This window comes from Musa acuminata, chromosome BXJ3-11 (assembly GCF_036884655.1).
Source record: "Musa acuminata AAA Group cultivar baxijiao chromosome BXJ3-11, Cavendish_Baxijiao_AAA, whole genome shotgun sequence".
In the NCBI taxonomy this organism is placed as follows: Eukaryota; Viridiplantae; Streptophyta; class Magnoliopsida; order Zingiberales; family Musaceae; genus Musa; species Musa acuminata.
Window position 1 is genome coordinate 1,728,905 of NC_088359.1, and position 16,206 is coordinate 1,745,110.

At 38.1% G+C, this 16,206-nt stretch overlaps 3 protein-coding genes across 5 annotated transcripts; all 3 read left to right on the forward strand.

Moving 5' to 3' along the window:
* Nucleotides 1–265: 265 nt before the first annotated feature.
* LOC103970231 (nuclear transport factor 2) lies at nt 266–7,236 on the forward strand. 2 transcript variants are annotated; one of them, XM_009383924.3, is made up of 9 exons: nt 266–606; nt 734–868; nt 2,643–2,949; nt 3,637–3,833; nt 3,906–4,098; nt 4,545–4,666; nt 4,736–4,801; nt 5,134–5,209; nt 6,848–7,236. In XM_009383924.3, the coding sequence occupies exons 1-9, from the start codon at nt 568–570 to the stop codon at nt 7,066–7,068; spliced, it is 1,356 nt and encodes a 451-aa protein (XP_009382199.1). In that variant the 5' UTR covers nt 266–567; the 3' UTR covers nt 7,069–7,236. The 2 variants fall into 2 exon arrangements, with proteins under 2 accessions (XP_009382199.1, XP_009382201.1); XM_009383926.3 differs by having other exon boundaries at nt 267–606; nt 3,906–4,080.
* Nucleotides 7,237–7,312: 76 nt separating this feature from the next.
* On the forward strand, nt 7,313–9,680 carry LOC135653091 (plasmodesmata-located protein 2-like). Its single transcript, XM_065174575.1, has 3 exons — nt 7,313–8,678; nt 9,083–9,187; nt 9,292–9,680. Exons 1-3 carry the CDS (start codon nt 7,862–7,864, stop codon nt 9,297–9,299), a joined length of 930 nt encoding a protein of 309 aa, XP_065030647.1. The 5' UTR covers nt 7,313–7,861; the 3' UTR covers nt 9,300–9,680.
* Nucleotides 9,671–16,095, forward strand: LOC135653090 (uncharacterized). Of its 2 annotated transcripts, none has more exons than XM_065174574.1 (8): nt 9,671–9,805; nt 12,005–12,468; nt 12,559–12,631; nt 12,755–12,835; nt 12,950–13,013; nt 14,864–14,951; nt 15,047–15,131; nt 15,914–16,095. In XM_065174574.1, the coding sequence occupies exons 2-8, from the start codon at nt 12,008–12,010 to the stop codon at nt 15,950–15,952; spliced, it is 891 nt and encodes a 296-aa protein (XP_065030646.1). In that variant the 5' UTR covers nt 9,671–9,805; nt 12,005–12,007; the 3' UTR covers nt 15,953–16,095. The 2 variants fall into 2 exon arrangements, with proteins under 2 accessions (XP_065030646.1, XP_065030645.1); XM_065174573.1 differs by lacking the exon at nt 9,671–9,805 and adding an exon at nt 11,150–11,607.
* Nucleotides 16,096–16,206: the final 111 nt, after the last annotated feature.

Consider the following 16,206-nt stretch of genomic DNA (forward strand, 5'->3'; position numbering starts at 1 on the left):
CCACTATTAGGCAAATCATCAGCAAGGTCGGTACTTACAACGCGTAGAAAAGATTATTACTCTCGAGTCAAGCTCCTGGCTCTGCATCAATCATTGTTCCGTTATAATCCGTGCTCTTGGGTAATGGAACCTACTAATCTGACGGATGAGATCGTATAGAAGGGAGATACCACGGATCGACGGTAAAGATCAATGAGCAGTCGCGTTGCTTCCAGGTCGCTGTCCTCGTGATAAGCGAAGCAAAGAGAACCAAAGAGAAATAGAAAGGCATTTGAAGCGCACGACGGCGTGACGAAGAGCACAGAAGAGAAAGACAAGGGCGAAAAGAGGAGAGTCTAGGCGGCGAATTCCAGGCGCCTCTTTTTGAGATATTTTCTACCATTCTGCGATCGAATTCGAATCTGTAGTTTACCCTGTTGACGATCGATCTGTCGAGAGCGTTCGAATCTTGTACTCTCTCTCTCTCTCTCTTCCGATCTAGGGTTTGTTTTTACGAGGCTCTATTGGAGGGTTAGGTTTTGGCGATCGATCTCTTTGCATGCTCGTTGAGGGCGATAAAGGGCGACAATGACGTCTTTCTATCCTGGTCATGCCAATGCGACTCAGGTAACCCAATCGGATGCCTCAGGAGACGCGGTTTTCTTTTTTGCGTGTTTCTAATTTCAAGTACCCAAAATGTTCTGTTTTGCTGTGTTGTCGGTTTTAATTTATGTTTTTCTCGCGATGACTACAGGTAGGAACGTACTTTGTGTGTCAGTACTATCAGATTCTTCAACAGCAACCGGATTCCGTCCATCAGTTCTATACGAATCTGAGCTCCATGGTGCGATCTGATGGGGCTGCGACAGAGTCTGCTCAAGGGATGCTGGTAAATTATATTTACTCTGGATTTTCCTTTGTAACTAGATATAATTGTTCTCTAATTGGTATATTTGACGATCAAAATTGTATACTTGGGCATGTCATCGATAACTAGAAGAAAGAAATAATGCCTTTAGTCCATCAGCTGTTGGTTTATTTCTTGAATGATCTGTATATTAATGACCTTATTATGTTCTTGTAATCTTTTGTGTGTAATTTAATGTTTTTTCATTTCTTTTTTCTAAATGATAAAATGGTGGAATCTTAATGATTTGCTTTTCGTTGTCACAATTGCTTGAGATTTTATCTGGCAGACATTGGATTAAAAGGCATCATCCACATCATCCCCCTCCCCCCCACCCCCCCGTTACATAATTTTTACAAGGTTTAATACAGTTTTGGCAATCAAGGTTAGAAATATCAGATCATACCAGTGAACCAACCATACCACACCTGTCCTACCATGTACTGGCATGTGTACCGACTCATACTGGTAATGTACCAATCAGCACATGTTGGAATGGTGATTTTTACTATATATCCTTATGGATCAAAACATGTTCTCAATGATTTTTTTATTTTAGCCATTGCCTGCTATTTCCCATGTGCAATGGAAACACTATAACACCAACCACTTTTGTACTTACTCCAATGAAGCATTCTTTATGAGCGAGATAATTGCATTGAATCATCTGTCATATGGCAGCTTAACTCTTTTTCGCTAAGTCAAAGAAGGTGTCATAGAATGAGAATTTATGAAGTGATTTATCATGCAGAGATTATCAGGTTTCAAGATGCAAATTTTTGTATGTGCAGCTCATACCAAAATATAAAGAAAAAGTTGTTGGTTGAGTAGTATTTCTAAGGTATCTCCTACAGTAAGCAGATATTCAAATAATAATATACAATTACATATTTTCTTTTCAAATTTTCACACTTAAGTGAATTAGATAAATTCCTTGTAATTGTATACCAAACTTATGTTGAGAAACTCTTCTTGTGCTAAAAAGAGGATAGTCCTTAACTTACTTTCAGGATTATTTGACAGCAATCTTGAGTATCCCATTTTTATTGCATCCTCTTTCTTCAACAAAAATGGTAGGTTGTATATTTCAAACTTGCAACATAGGTAAGAAACTGAAGCATGAGACATTTAGCTTGATGCCTAGTCAACTGAGAAAGAAAATAGTTTCTTCCCAAAAGAGAAGTTTTCTGTCCTAGTTGTTACTGCAGAAGCGATAAGTTTTTTTTTTTTTTTCATTGAACAGTTTATTTGAGAGACTATTTCTTTTTCTTACTTATGTGTACCAAAATTTATTAGCTTAATATCTGGGATTTGTATTTCTTGTGCTTATAATATTGAGAAAAAATTATACTGCATTTCAGATAAATGGTTTGTCTTCTCTTATTATAAGTTTAATTCTATTTTTCTTAAAAGCAAACAGCTTCCATATTTCCACTAATTATTTGTGGATGTCAAGAATTATGAAAATTCCATAGAAAGGTTTTTTTTTACATGCATGTTTCTTGTTTAATAAGAGATTAAGAGTATAAGAATATCTTACAAGATGAGAGAATTGCCCATTTTCATCATGGGTGTTAAAATGTTCAAGTTGCATAAATAACCATTTGATCATAAGAGCAAGAATGTACTGTCAAAAGTTTCATGCATTGGGCCAACTTGTCTTCCTGAGAGTTAGGATTTATATGCTTTTAACTATTTACTCTTCTTCAGTCTTTGCTGATCCATGTTGATGATTAATATCTTCTAAACATTGCAGCAAATTCACAATCTTGTCATATGCTTAAACTTTAATGGGATTGAAATCAAAACAGCCCATTTTTTGGAATCTTGGAATGGAGGCGTGTTGGTGATGGTTTCTGGATATGTGCAGCTGAAAGAATATAGTATTAGGAGAAAATTTGTGCAGACATTTTTCCTTGCTCCTCAAGAGAAAGGGTACTTTGTTCTTAATGACATCTTTCATTTTCTTGAGGAGGAACATGTACATCAGCTCCCGGAGTCTGTGTTGGATCATGGTGACTTTGAGACCAAACAAGATGCAACCAACTCTTTGCCAGAGCCAGGTAGTATGCACTTTGGGATTCAACTTCAGTAATATGCTTCCATTTTTTTTCAGTAGTTTGAAGTTGTGAATTTTTTTTTCTTTTAACTTGAAGATTTAGACTAGTTTGCAAATTATCCATCTTCTCTGAGGCTATGTTATGGGCCAATGTGGAATACTTGATTATAAATCATATTCTTTAAAGACCAGAATCAGCAACAGAGACATCTTTACATGAATTTGTTTTTGTTTTCCTTTTGATATCTGAAAAACTACATTCATGATATGCAGTTGTCTGGTTTCCTTTTTGTGTGGATTTATTGATGTGTTTGTGCAGGAACTTCCACTTAAGTAGTATGATAGTCACATCTCATTTGGTTGAAGGAATATATAATAATCATCCGTCACATATGTAACTATGTTTTTGTTCTATTTTTTTAAGTTCTTAGTAGCCTAACCTGATACCTGAGTTCTTTTGTTATATATTTTTTCCTTTTAGTTAGGATATCAATGAGAAAATTACACCTCTCTCAGCAGATGTAATAAGTTTGTTTTTTTTTTAAGGATCAATGTTATTAAGTTTCTAAATTCACAAAATCATTTTATCAAGGACATAAATAGATTTCTTTTTCATTTTGTTGGTCTTGGTCTTGGCTCATATATTTGACTTGTGATCAGAAGTCAAGTGACTTGTCTCTGGTTGATGCAGAAGAAAATGACTCAAGTGATAATAATACCATTGATGAAGTGCCACAGGAATTTCCTGTTTGTGATGAAAGAGAAGATGAAACTCCTCCAGAAGAGCGTACTATGACACATCCAAATGCAATAAACAACTTAAGGGACCTATCTCCTACTGCAGAAGAACCAGTAGCAGAAGCAGGGAGGCAAACTTATGCTTCCATTGTATGTTATACTTCTACCTTTCAATATTTAGTTGTATCTTGTTCCTTTTCAGGCTAATCTGTTTGACCTCAGCTCCAAGCTAAGGGACAAGCTGGACCTCACCCTACGTCTTTAACCAAGAACTCTCTGGTGGCTCCAGACAGGCATCACAAACCACCACCAACCACCCAACAATTGCGATCTGCCCTGGTAACAGAGAAGTCTAGCTCAATGTCACTTGATGAAGCTCTACTAGTTGAGGATGAAGGTTTCTATCTATATCAAAGTAACTGATTCTGTGTCTCTCATATTCATTGTGTATTTCCAAAGACTGGGGAAAAACTATTTGACATCTTGAAAGGAGAAATCACATTTTTGATAGGATAGCTGGTTGTTTAGTAAATTACTACAATATGTTGAACATATTAAGCACCAAAACTAATAACATGAGATTTTTCAAATGCTCTACAGTCTAGTAATGTTTTGAGTTTCCTCGTACATTGGTGTTTTTTTCGCTTTCAGTGAACCTTTTCCGTCAATATCAAGATTCAGACCATATTCCAAGTCAATATTCAGATTTGCTTGTTTGTTTTCCGTTTAATAATATTTAACGCTTACTGCTTTTAGCTTTTAATACCTTTTTTGGAAAATCTAATTCCTTATGATCAATCCTTATTCTTTTAGCTTCATTCAATATATTGACGTATCTAATCTTGACCTTCTTTATGCCAGGGGAAGAAAGATCAGTCTATGTCGGAAATCTTCCATCATCCATTTCAACTTCCGACCTTGAGCAGGAGTTTAAAAACTTTGGGAGACTTAAACCAGATGGTGTTTCCATTAGGAGCCGCAAGGTGACTTTGCTGCATCTTTTGGCCTTTTTTCCTTTTCTTAAATAATTGCTTTAATCTGTTGATCTACAGGAGGCTGGTGTCTTTTATGCTTTCATCGAGTATGAAGATGCCACTGGAGTACAGAATGCACTTAAGGTACGCTGACTTTAGGAGATATGTCGCCTTATTATTTCTAATGCGGTCTGAACTCAGTACCAAATAACTTCGGGCTGAAAGCTGGAATTCTGTAATTTTCTCCAAGTGCTACAATTGATGGGACACTTAGAATTCATAATTGAAAATCCATTTTATATTAATTTGCAGTCTGAAGGATTTCTTTCTATTCTATATTGAGAAAACTACTTAAATGTAACAATGTGCATGTAGCTCACAAAGATCCTCTCTCTCTCTCTCTCTCTCTCTCTCTCTTGTGTTTTATCCTGTAGATCTTGTTCTTTTCTATGCTCTGAATTATTGTATTCCTCCAGGCATCTCCAATACAGTTAAATGGGCGACTGATTCATGTTGAGGAGAGAAGACCAAATGGGGGTGCTTCAAGAGGAAGTAAGCAATGTGATACTTGATAGTCTTATATTTTTTAATATTTACATATTATGCAAGTCTTCTATGCATCTATGCAAATATTTTATTGGAGTACTTTGTTGATTAAAGACAATATAGCATTGTTGATTTTGAAGTATGGAAATCATTATTAAGCGAAGAACTTAAATGCAATTAATTTCTTTGTGATTTGCAGTTTTATCTGCACTATGATATTTCATCCCATTGCATATCTTGCATTGGAGTTGGAAGTTTTGAACTATGTACTTGAACAGTTTTGTGACTCAAAAGCCTATATTTATTATTGCAGAGTAATATCTTCACTTTATATTCTATTTTGAGTAGATAAGATATTGCTTGCAAGATGTTGGATGTGGTTTCGAACCTTAACCTTTGGAAAGTAGATTAGTATACCGTCTCCAAATTAATATTTGAAGTATAAATTTATCATATGACGTCTTGAACCATTAACTTTTTAAAGTGGGCATCCTGATCAGACTAATGACATTTTGAACCTTATAACCTTTGGTAAGAAGGTTCGGTGCATCACCATCAAACTAATGTTCTTTTTAGAATGAGAATTCCCAAAGGTTACGACAGAAATATATAGTTTGAGAATTGCTAGAAGTGAACGAAGGATGAGAATTCTCAAAGCAACTTTGTTACAAAACTAAAGATTGGATATAGCTTGTTGTGACTTCACTACTTTGACATTTATCTTCTTTTGTATAAATTCTTTGTTTGGTCTTTAGCATATATTTACCATTAATAATTGTATGTTTGTTTATGTTTAATCAAATGCTATATGAATATGGAATCATGTATGTGGCTGCATATGCTTCCATATATTGTTTATGCTGTAGCACGTTGAGCCTTCATTCCATGACTATTAAATTATTGATATTTTGAGATGAGAATTATGTTTTTTGACCATAGGCCTTTTTTTTATTTACTGCACTCTATTCTCCTAGTATCCCTCCTACATTGCCTTCATATGCAAATATTCTGCTCTGATGTGGAAATTGGTCCACCAAGTTACTCCTCTAAACCTAGATCACTTGGAGCCTATTGTAATTTATGTAATGTAGATTCTAGATAGCAATCATGTTGTCCATTTTCATATAGTGTACCTACAATAGCAGCAGTTTTCTCTCTATTTTTTGTCTGAATGATCTGCCAGGTCCATATAAAGATTGGCTGACGAGCTACTAGGGAAAACTAGGTGAGGTTTTGTTTAGGGTCCTAGGCAACATAGTTTCACTTTAGCGGGCCATCATTCTTTCAGTCATATTAAACCTTAGTTTCAGTGACTGGAGGTCTGTCAAGACTTGACCTTTTTGTGTTTTTGCATTGGCCTAATACGTTTAGGGTTTTTAGAATGACATTTTTATTTTGATTTGTCTTCATTCCCTTATGTTAAATACTACACCTTATCTGTTTTCTGATGTTCTTTTGCGTACCTCGTGTTGATGAAACTCTATCCTCGACTTCTATCCTGTGGTCCTCGCATGTATATGTGCGGCAGCATTTATGGATTTCTTTGTTGCCAATTTTTATAATCAATCACGAAAATTTCTTTTGTTTGCCAGAAATCTACTCTAGTTGGTAAACAAGATGTCACTGCTCTCTTGTTTTCTGCAGGAAGGAGCCGAGGAAGAGGTGGATATCAGTCTGAAGTTCCACGGGGACGTTTTGGTGGTCGAAGTTTTGGCAGGGTTGTGGCACAAGAAATCGGTGATAAGGATTATAACAGTCGCCTGAGAGGAAATGGAAACCTCCAGCGAGGTCCACGCCAACAACGGGGCATCTTGGGGAGTCAAGCTCCAAGAAATGGGCACAACCCAGCAGAAGCTTTGTTTTAGATATCTATTATGTTAATGCATGCATATATTGCGGCCAGCTTCTGCCAAGAGCTGCAATAAAGTTATTCTTCTCTCTTTATAGAGTGTCAATTTTGTGTTAGCATTTTATTAGCGGGTATTCAGAAGCAGCCCAATGTTTATTTTCGCTTTTAGTCTTTTGACTCTTTATATTTTGTGTCTGCTGGGTGGCTTATGTAGTTTCTTTGGTACATTCCTGATCTCTCTATCAACTTGTTGCTCGTAGGTAAACTGGCTTATGATGTGGGTCGAGCAATCCAGGGCACGGGTTGGCGTCCCATACCCACATTTCAAGCAGGACGGAGAACGCAGGTATAGTTGAAAGATGTCCAAAGGATAAATTAGTTTGATTGAAAAAGATTAGTGCCCCTATCTTTGAGGAGGAGTTGAATCGAAGCCACGGTCGCGCGTCGCAGAGATTTATGCCCCTATCCGGTCCCCCACTGTTCACGGCCACGTCCACCACGCCCCATCGTCTCCAAATCTCCATTGTGAGTCTTAAAGCTTAAAGGTGGAGAAGGTAAAATCCATCCAAAGCGCGACACACTGTCGAAAGAAAAAGTCCCCAACGCACTTCCTTCCGGGCTCCCTGTCGAAAGAAAAAGTCCCCAAATCAAAGTTGTAAAGGTGAAAGGGGATCCCACTGTCTCTTTCCCCGCTCCCACCGCAGGGTGACCCAGAAGAGCTAGAAGGGGATTAGAATAAGAACCCGCAAAAGAAGAAAAGTAGGGGATAGAGAGAGAGAGAGAGAGAGAGAGAGAGTAAACCCTAGTCGATGGGCATCTCTAGAGCCCAACACCACCACCGCCACCGCCACTCTTCCTCTCCTCCCCGAAACTCCAGAACCCCATTCCCACTCGTTACCATAACCTTAACGATTCTCCTCCCCGCCGTGGCGGGTGACCTCTGCACCCTGGTCTATAAGGGCTGCGCCAACCAGACCCTCTCCGGCAGCGGGGCAGCCTACATGCAACCCCTCGCCGCCCTTTCCTCCGCACTCACCGCGCGAGCTGCCGCTGCCAAGTTCTACAAAACCACCACCTCCTCGGCCGTCGGCGGCCAGCCCCTCTTCGGTCTCTTTCAATGCCGCGGAGACCTCTCCCCCTCCGACTGCTCCGCCTGCGTCGGCTGCGTGCTCCCCATGTGGACGTCCCTCTGTGGCCCCGCCGCCGCTGCCCGTGTCCAGCTTAACGGGTGCTACGCCCTGTACCAGGTTTCCGGCTTCCCGCAGGTCTCCGGCACCCAGATGCTCTACAAGGCATGCGGCTCCGGCGGCGGCGGTGGCGGCTTCGAGGTGAAGCGCGACACGGCCTTCGCCCAGCTCCAGAGCGGTGTCGCCGGCGGCCAGGGGTTCTACGCCACCAGCTACGCCTCCGTCTACGCCATGGCGCAGTGCGAGGGCGACCTCTCCGCCGGCGACTGCAGCGAGTGCATCGCCCAGGCGGTCCAAAAGTCTGAAGTGGAATGCGGCGGCGCCGCCTCCGGCCAAGTCTACCTCGACAAATGCTACATCAGCTACAGCTATTACGCCAATGGCGTTCCCCACGGAGGCGGCGGAGGAGGCGGAGGAGGCGGCGGCGGCGGCGGAGGGGGTAAATGCTGCCTTCATCATTCCCTTGCATTTCTTTTGTTTGATTTGTGGTTAAAAGCTGCTTTCTATATTCCCTTTGGATTTGGTTATTATATGATTCCAAGCTTAGCTTTTCTTGTAAAGCTTGTAATGGATTCAACGTCACATTCCATTCGACTACTTTCTTACTGCATTCTTTCCATTTTTCATCTTATATTTGGATAAACTTGGAGATTATTTACTATTCAACTCTTGTGGTGTTAAGAAGTTGCTTACATATTTCTTCTTTGTTCTTTTCCTTTTTACGAGATAAAGAGGTAGAAATGCCTTTTTTTTGTAAAAGCATTCACTTCTTAGTCTTAATACTTTCTTTTCTCATCTATCATAGACATGGTAATTAATCGAATGGTGTTGGGTATCAATCAGGGCAAACAGAGAAAACAGTGGCCATAGTGGTGGGAGGGGCAGCAGGGGTTGGATTCTTGGTGATCTGCTTGCTGTTTGCCAGGAGTGTAATGAAGAAGAAGGATGGTAAGTGTCTCTGAGAAGAGAGAGATTGGTTCTTTTGCTTCTTGGGTTGCTTGCTTCATGCGTGTCAGTGACATAACTTCTCTGGTCTGTTGAATTGATTGCAGATTTTTGAGGACTGGTGGTGCCAGGAAAGCAACAGAGGAGTAATTGTTGGGAATTTGGCTATGGAGAGGGAAAGATGTCCTTGTGAAACATTGGGCTTCAGGGACAGGAGGGATGGAGTGGATGTTTGTCCCTTTGGTAAGAGTTGATGGAATGCTGAAGAGGCCCGCCCTCCCTTTGGCTGCTTCCTTTCTTCGCATGGGTGTCATCCACCATGTGAGGGAGAGAATAATGTGTCGGATCCGATCTGCGCTGACTCCCTGTAAGGAGATGCTCTTTGTTTCATCATCATCATTATGTACATCTGCCTCTGGGTAGGGAGGGATGTATGTAACCCTATACAGATTCAAGGGAATATTCTCGACAGAAAACATAGGCTGGATAACCTTCAGTTCTTCGGTTCTCTCCCACTGCTTGTTTGCTCGGTCCCAGAGAGATGGGCCTTTGTGTGCTCTGTTTACTGGAGATCAGTGACTATTATATCTACTCTTTTGGAACTTGAACTGCACCGTCTAGGTAAGTCACTTTGCATGAGTTTTAACTTCTTAAATTGTAGATTGATGATTGCAATTAGACGATGCCAGCATGTGGATTCCTGCACTATTTATGTTTTGTTTGATATGTTTGCAATTAGTTGATGAAGTCGATGAATGAAGAAAGAAGAGTGAATTAAGAAGCTAATTATAGATTATCTCTGTAATTAGTTATTCTTAGTATTTCATTTCTTATACTTTTAAAAGTTATATTGAGATTTTTATATTTATTAAAGTGAAATATTTAGTCTAGTGTTTTCTCGTGTTGTAGATTCTGTCGACAAAAATATTACATATACTCAATGATAAATCAAAGGTAAAGTCAACGTATGCAGTAATTTTGTTAACAGAATTGATGAAGAAAAAATGAGATTAAATATTTTATTTTTATAAATATAAGGATCTCGATGTAATTTTTGAAAGTATAGGGATTGAGATGTTAAAATAACTAATTATATAAAATAATTTATAGTTAATCTTAATTAAATTATAGCGTGGAAAAAAAATGTGGAATGACAATGTGTTTAGGATAACATTCAAATCCGACCTAGGAACTATATTAAAAAAGAAATAATTTTATCTATTTTTAACGGGACAATATAAATGTAAAAATTGATTTGTTGTTGTGCAAATGACTTGTGGATGATCTAATACACTGTTTTTCTTATTATGACTAAAATGATCAATTTGTTCATGCTTGTGTGCATTAATTCATTTGTTGCATTTAAGACATAGAACTCTTCTTTTAGAGTTTTCTGGGCTAATTACTACATCATTACTTATAATATATGTGTAAGCATAAAATCTGTAATATATTATATTAAATATAAAAATAATTTTTTTATGTTAGAATTAAAATTAAATATAATTAGATCTAGTTTTATAATGTATACCTGATGTTATCTGAAAAAGATATATATGTTTTGATCTTTAGTCCGAGGTTCTATTTATTTATAGATAATAATAAAGGATCTAAGATAAGTAATTAGGATAGTTCCTCATTAAAAATAAAAAAACTAATTTAGCTTAGATTCACAAATTAATTAAAAGTTGTAAATAATTCTACTTGCGTCATGTTAATAATTTTGTGAGACACAATAATTTGTTGGGTTCATTCCAAGAACGGATGCATGCACACATCTTATGGTAGATTTAGCACCCCACTCTTTCTCTATTTAATTAATCCTAAGTTTAAATCTCGTATTTATTATTTATTTTTTAAAAATAAATAAATAAATAAATAAGTAGATTATCAAAACAAATAAAAAAAGAAGTCGATTTCGGATTCGGATCTGAAATGATAAATTAGGGCATGCCAGCGGTTCCCAGTCAAGATTGCTCTCTGTTTCCATTCGTGCATGGCACCGCGTAAGCTAACCAACCAACGTCAATAACAAAGGAAACGAAAACGTCCGTTTCGTAGGCGTATTTTGGGAAACACGCCGTCTCGTGCCGTTCACCGTTTCCGTCCCCATTTTCCGTTCCGTTCTATACGACACGCCTTGCATTTATGTACCCACCATCCGAGCGGCCGAGGGACGGACCGTAGCATCGACGGACGCCACCTCTCTTGCTGCCGCGTCCTCGAAGTTCGTATTGACTCCCGATCTACGGTTAGGGTTGAAGCTCCGATCCCGAGATTCCCCCTTGGCACTGCCACCGGCCGCGATGATCTCATGGAAAGACAAGGTGGCCGCGAAGCTCTCTCGGCTCCTCGCCGACTCCCCCTCGTCTCCTTCCTCTGCATCCGCAGATTATTCCCCGGTCGCCTCGTCGGAGCCTGAGGTAGTTCCGCTCGATCTCGCCCTCTCGTTTTCTTGATTTCCGGTTCCTCGAAGCGATTAGATCTGTTCTTGTTAAGGTTCGATGCTCTCGTTGTATCCTTTTGTGGGTGTATCCGATCGGATCTGTTCTTGTTGGAGTCCGATTGCACATTCCGTTGGAGTCCCATTTGGTGTGTGTGTATTCTTGTAGCGCTTGTTTCTTGATCTGTTTCGTACGCCGCCCCTTGTTTTCTGGGATCAATTTCTTGGAAGTTTGATTCGATGGATCGTCCTTAAAAGATACCGTGAACTACAGATCTGAATTTTCTTGAACTTTCTTGGTCGGGATTTAAACATGCTACGACATTGCATCATCTAAATGCGTTGAAATCATGTCTCTCTCTCTCTCTCTTTTGTAGGAAATGTTTTCACAACAATATGTGTCTCCAAAGAAATTTTCTCACTCTTCACAAGGTTTATCGTTTCCGAACTCAACAAATTGTGCTGTTGATGCGAATGCGCAAAACTCACCTGCAAATTGGCGGCGTGGTGTAAATTTTTCTTCACATAGCTCACTTCCAAGAAGATGGAAAACCAACTGTCTTGCGCAGAAAGATAGACCATCTGATTGTCCCGAGGAAAGTGGAACGGGATTTGAGAGTGAAGAATTGCCTGAGAGTACAAAGGAAAACATGGATCATTTCCCGAAAAGGCTTGTCAATGTTTCTCGTGTTCTTGATGAAACCTCCATCACACATGACCCCAGCGAATATCTTTCTTATCTTACAGAGAAGTCTACGTTTATGTCTGCTGATCTTTTTGAGTTTTTCCAGTCATGTTTGCCTAATATAGTGAAAGGATGCCAATGGGTTCTCTTGTATAGGTAAGATGTTATCAATCCTATTGTTGCCGAGAGGCTATATGATAGTCTTATTGGTTGTGATATATGATTGCTTTCTCCATTGAAGGGCAGCACATGGAAACATGGGATATCGCTTCGAACACTTCTTCGTAACAGTGTGAACCATCCAGGGCCATGTCTATTAGTAAGTTGTACTTGTCTGCTCTCAGTCTTTGATTGTCACTCATCCTTGTATGATATTGCAACCATTCAAATATTTCACCTTGAAGAATAGTTTTTTGTGGTGGTTTTCTTTTTTACTTGCTAGATTGTTGGAGATATGCAAGGTGCTGTATTTGGTGGCCTTTTGGATAGTCCTTTGAAGCCTACAGCTAAAAGAAATTACCAAGTAACACTCTACAAACTCATCACAGCAATGTGCATCTTATTGTAAATTTGTTCTATAATTCTGTAACCTTCATTGTTTCTCGAGTTTGATTAAGATCACAATGTTAGTGAGCAGGGAACAAGTCAAACGTTTGTATTCACTACAACTTATGGGGAACCAAGACTCTTTAGAGCAACGGGTAATTAATTTCATTATTTCACTTGTATATGATTGCATATCTCCTCAGTAAATGTTTAACACAACCATTTATCTTTGCCAAACTGTTCTTAAGACCATGATATAAGGACCTTTGTTGTTGTATCAGATGATGCTAGTAGGATTTATCAGAATCTGGTAAATGTGTTTTCGTAAGAAATGGCAATGTTATATGACGGGAGTGCCATATAGGTCAGTTATAATTTACAAGTCTGTCTAGTCTTGACTAATCATATTTAATTAAGTGTTAGCAATAAAGAAAGATCTAAACCTTCATATTCTGTTCTTCTGTTGACCAACACATGAAATTTTGCAATTTGATTTACTTGCAATGGTATTCAATTCTACCAATGTCAGAGCCGGCAATTTTTTGGATCCAATTGGTGAGTTGATCCTGGATGTTTGTCATTATTCTTTTCATCCCTTCCTAGCAGGAAAGGCATGTCTTACTGCTGACAGTTTAGACCATGAACAGCATGATATAATTTGGGGCTATTTACATGCTTTTGAAATGGAACAAGGACAACTGAGGCACAAGAGGGTCAAACTCAATCTGCTATAGTTCTGTCGGATGAATTTCTTCTCACTTATGAGGATCTGGATTATTTTTAGCTTTTAACAGAACTTCTGTTCAACTTATAGGTCTGTCTAATTTAGTAGAGACTGTTCAATTTGTAAAATCCAAAGTCCTAATTGGTTTACTTGTTATCTAGTAGCCAATTGGAGCTATGTCTGAAGAGTTCTTCGGTAGCAATGCAATCTTGAGAAAGTTTGGTCCATAAGCCTCTGAAATTAGCAAAAAGGCAAATTGTATGTAGTAATGAAATTATGAAGTTTGTCAGAAGCCACGCTACATCTATCAGCAGATGTGATAATTTTTACTGAACCAACCTTGTAGATATGTTTAGGTACAAACCCTTGGATGCTGCACTAAGATCATGGATTTCAAAAATGTTGTGTTTGACTAGAAGTTACTGGTTGGAAAATTGAATTTCAATTGGAGTAGAAGGGCATTGGTTTGTGAAGAAACATCTATTTTGTTGACCATGTGGTGTGATAATCTTGAGTGCTTCTTCAGCAGTCACCATGTTATTGTAGAAATGTCCAATCTATTTTGAATTATTATGTCTGCTTTGGAGTAAAGAATTACTTCTCACATAAGTGCATTATAGAATATTTTTTTTGTTACCTTATATAAGTGCATCAAAGGCGGTTCGGTATGATTCAATTTTATGCCCAGAATCAAGGATAGAAAAGCTTAAGAATACAATTTTTCGTTCCACATGTAGTTTATGGATAGAGGAAAAAATGTCCAAGATATGGATCGCTAATTCTAATGTATTCTGGTCATGTATTCCTCTGGTTATTCTTGATCAGAAATTTTATAATTAAAGCACACCGTTTGCCCATTCTTTGCATTCACAAAGGCATATATATATATATATATATATATATATATATATATATATATATATATATGATCCTGATGCTATTTTATTGTGGTTGCTGATCGAGTTACTTTTAGGATTGCAACATCTAGGTTATTTTGTGCATCAATGTGTAATAATTATTGGCCAAGTGCTGACAGCTTTGTTTTATACACATGATCAGATTTGACAGTCTTTATGATATCTAATTATTTATACTTCCTGGAACTTATATTAAATAACATCATGGTTTATGACCTCTTAAATTTTGGATGGTTTCTGCTTTAGAAATTATATTGTAAGTTACTTGACATCAAATAGTGTGGAACAACATACAAAGTGGAATATGCATATTTTGATAAAGATGAACTGAAGCAAGTATACAATCTTGGGCCATTGCTTGCAGGCACAAATAGGTTCTACTACTTGTGCTTGGATGATATGCTAGCATTTGGTGGGGGTGGGCATTTTGCATTATCTCTTGATGAAGATTTGTAAGTAATGTGCATTCAGCTTCTATTTCATAAATACTGAATCTTCGGTTCATGTTTTTGGAATAACTATTGCCTTTACATTTTTTGTTGAAAAGGTTACATGGAACTAGTGGCCCATGTGAAACATTTGGAAGCCTATGCTTGGCTCATAGTCCAGAATTTGAATTGAAGAATGTTGAGGTAAATATTTAACAACCTGTAATCTAGTTTGATGTCTTAACACCTACCTGTACATTGGCTTTGTTATTTGCCTTTACCTTCTATTCATCCGAGCACCCAGCTTCTGCCAGTTCATTGTATAATATGCATGCAAATTTTTAGCATTTTGGCCATGTTACATATTACTTAAAGGCTATGCATGCAAATGCTAACATTATATGTACTTGATAAATATTGCTTTTGGTCAAACATGATCGTTCAGACAGAATGGTTTTTCATTACTGAACCTAGATCCAAAAGAGTATTGCAAAAGTTCTACAACTCCAGGTGAAAGATAGCCAAACTAAAGAAGAAATTAATAAGTCAAGAGGGAGTTAAAAGAAGGGTAAAATGAGAGAAAGTAGAGGGAAAGCTGGGAGACAACAAATAATAGAAATAGAAGACACTATGAGATGGTACACTATTCTTATGATCACTATGATGATTAAAAATGACCCTTATTGCCACCAGGTAACATATCTCGTGGCAATAGAACTTGACTAGCTGCTTGAAATTTGATGGCCGAGCCAAAGAAAGAATGAGTTCTTTTATGCTATTTGAATACATTAATCTCTTTTATCTCTATGTTCATTATAATTGCATACGAGCTAACTCAAATTCTAGTCTTCAGCATTCTTTTTTGTGTTTTTTCTTTAGATCGACTACTTTAAGAAATGTTGTCTTAACATCTTCTCTTTTACTTGGCATTTTGTGATATTAGGCTATCTTAGTCGTCTAAGTTTCTTGTTATCACGTTGCTGCAGTTGTGGAGTTTTGCGCATTCATCTCATTATCTCGCCTAAATGGGGATGAAGACGCCAGTACTAATTATTTATTCCTATTCTTTTATTAAGATGGGTTGCACTACAGCATTATTTACTGTCCCGACACACATCATATGTTGTATTATTGCCTTGATTAGTTTGTTCTATTTGAAATTTATCCATCTCGTGTCTCCCTAAACAAAGAACGTGTGCTTGATCACATCCCCGCTTGCATGATGACCTGACGGGAGCCTCGTCCGTTTGTTGTTCTCTATCATACACTTTGCTACATT

What these genes read in the sequence shown, in the direction of transcription:
- LOC135653090 (XM_065174573.1), top strand. Translation starts at nt 11,491, where the DNA reads ATGATCTCATGGAAAGACAAGGTGGCCGCGAAGCTCTCTCGGCTCCTC. An exon ending in TCGCCTCGTCGGAGCCTGAG is followed by an intron (nt 11,608 to 12,004) that starts GTAGTTCCGCTC and finishes TCTCTTTTGTAG; the next exon opens with GAAATGTTTTCACAACAATA. An exon ending in CAGCTAAAAGAAATTACCAA is followed by an intron (nt 12,836 to 12,949) that starts GTAACACTCTAC and finishes GTTAGTGAGCAG; the next exon opens with GGAACAAGTCAAACGTTTGT.
- LOC135653091 (XM_065174575.1), top strand. Translation starts at nt 7,862, where the DNA reads ATGGGCATCTCTAGAGCCCAACACCACCACCGCCACCGCCACTCTTCC. An exon ending in CGGCGGCGGCGGCGGAGGGG is followed by an intron (nt 8,679 to 9,082) that starts GTAAATGCTGCC and finishes GGTATCAATCAG; the next exon opens with GGCAAACAGAGAAAACAGTG.
- LOC103970231 (XM_009383924.3), top strand. Translation starts at nt 568, where the DNA reads ATGACGTCTTTCTATCCTGGTCATGCCAATGCGACTCAG. An exon ending in GTCATGCCAATGCGACTCAG is followed by an intron (nt 607 to 733) that starts GTAACCCAATCG and finishes CGATGACTACAG; the next exon opens with GTAGGAACGTACTTTGTGTG. An exon ending in TGGGGGTGCTTCAAGAGGAA is followed by an intron (nt 5,210 to 6,847) that starts GTAAGCAATGTG and finishes TGTTTTCTGCAG; the next exon opens with GAAGGAGCCGAGGAAGAGGT.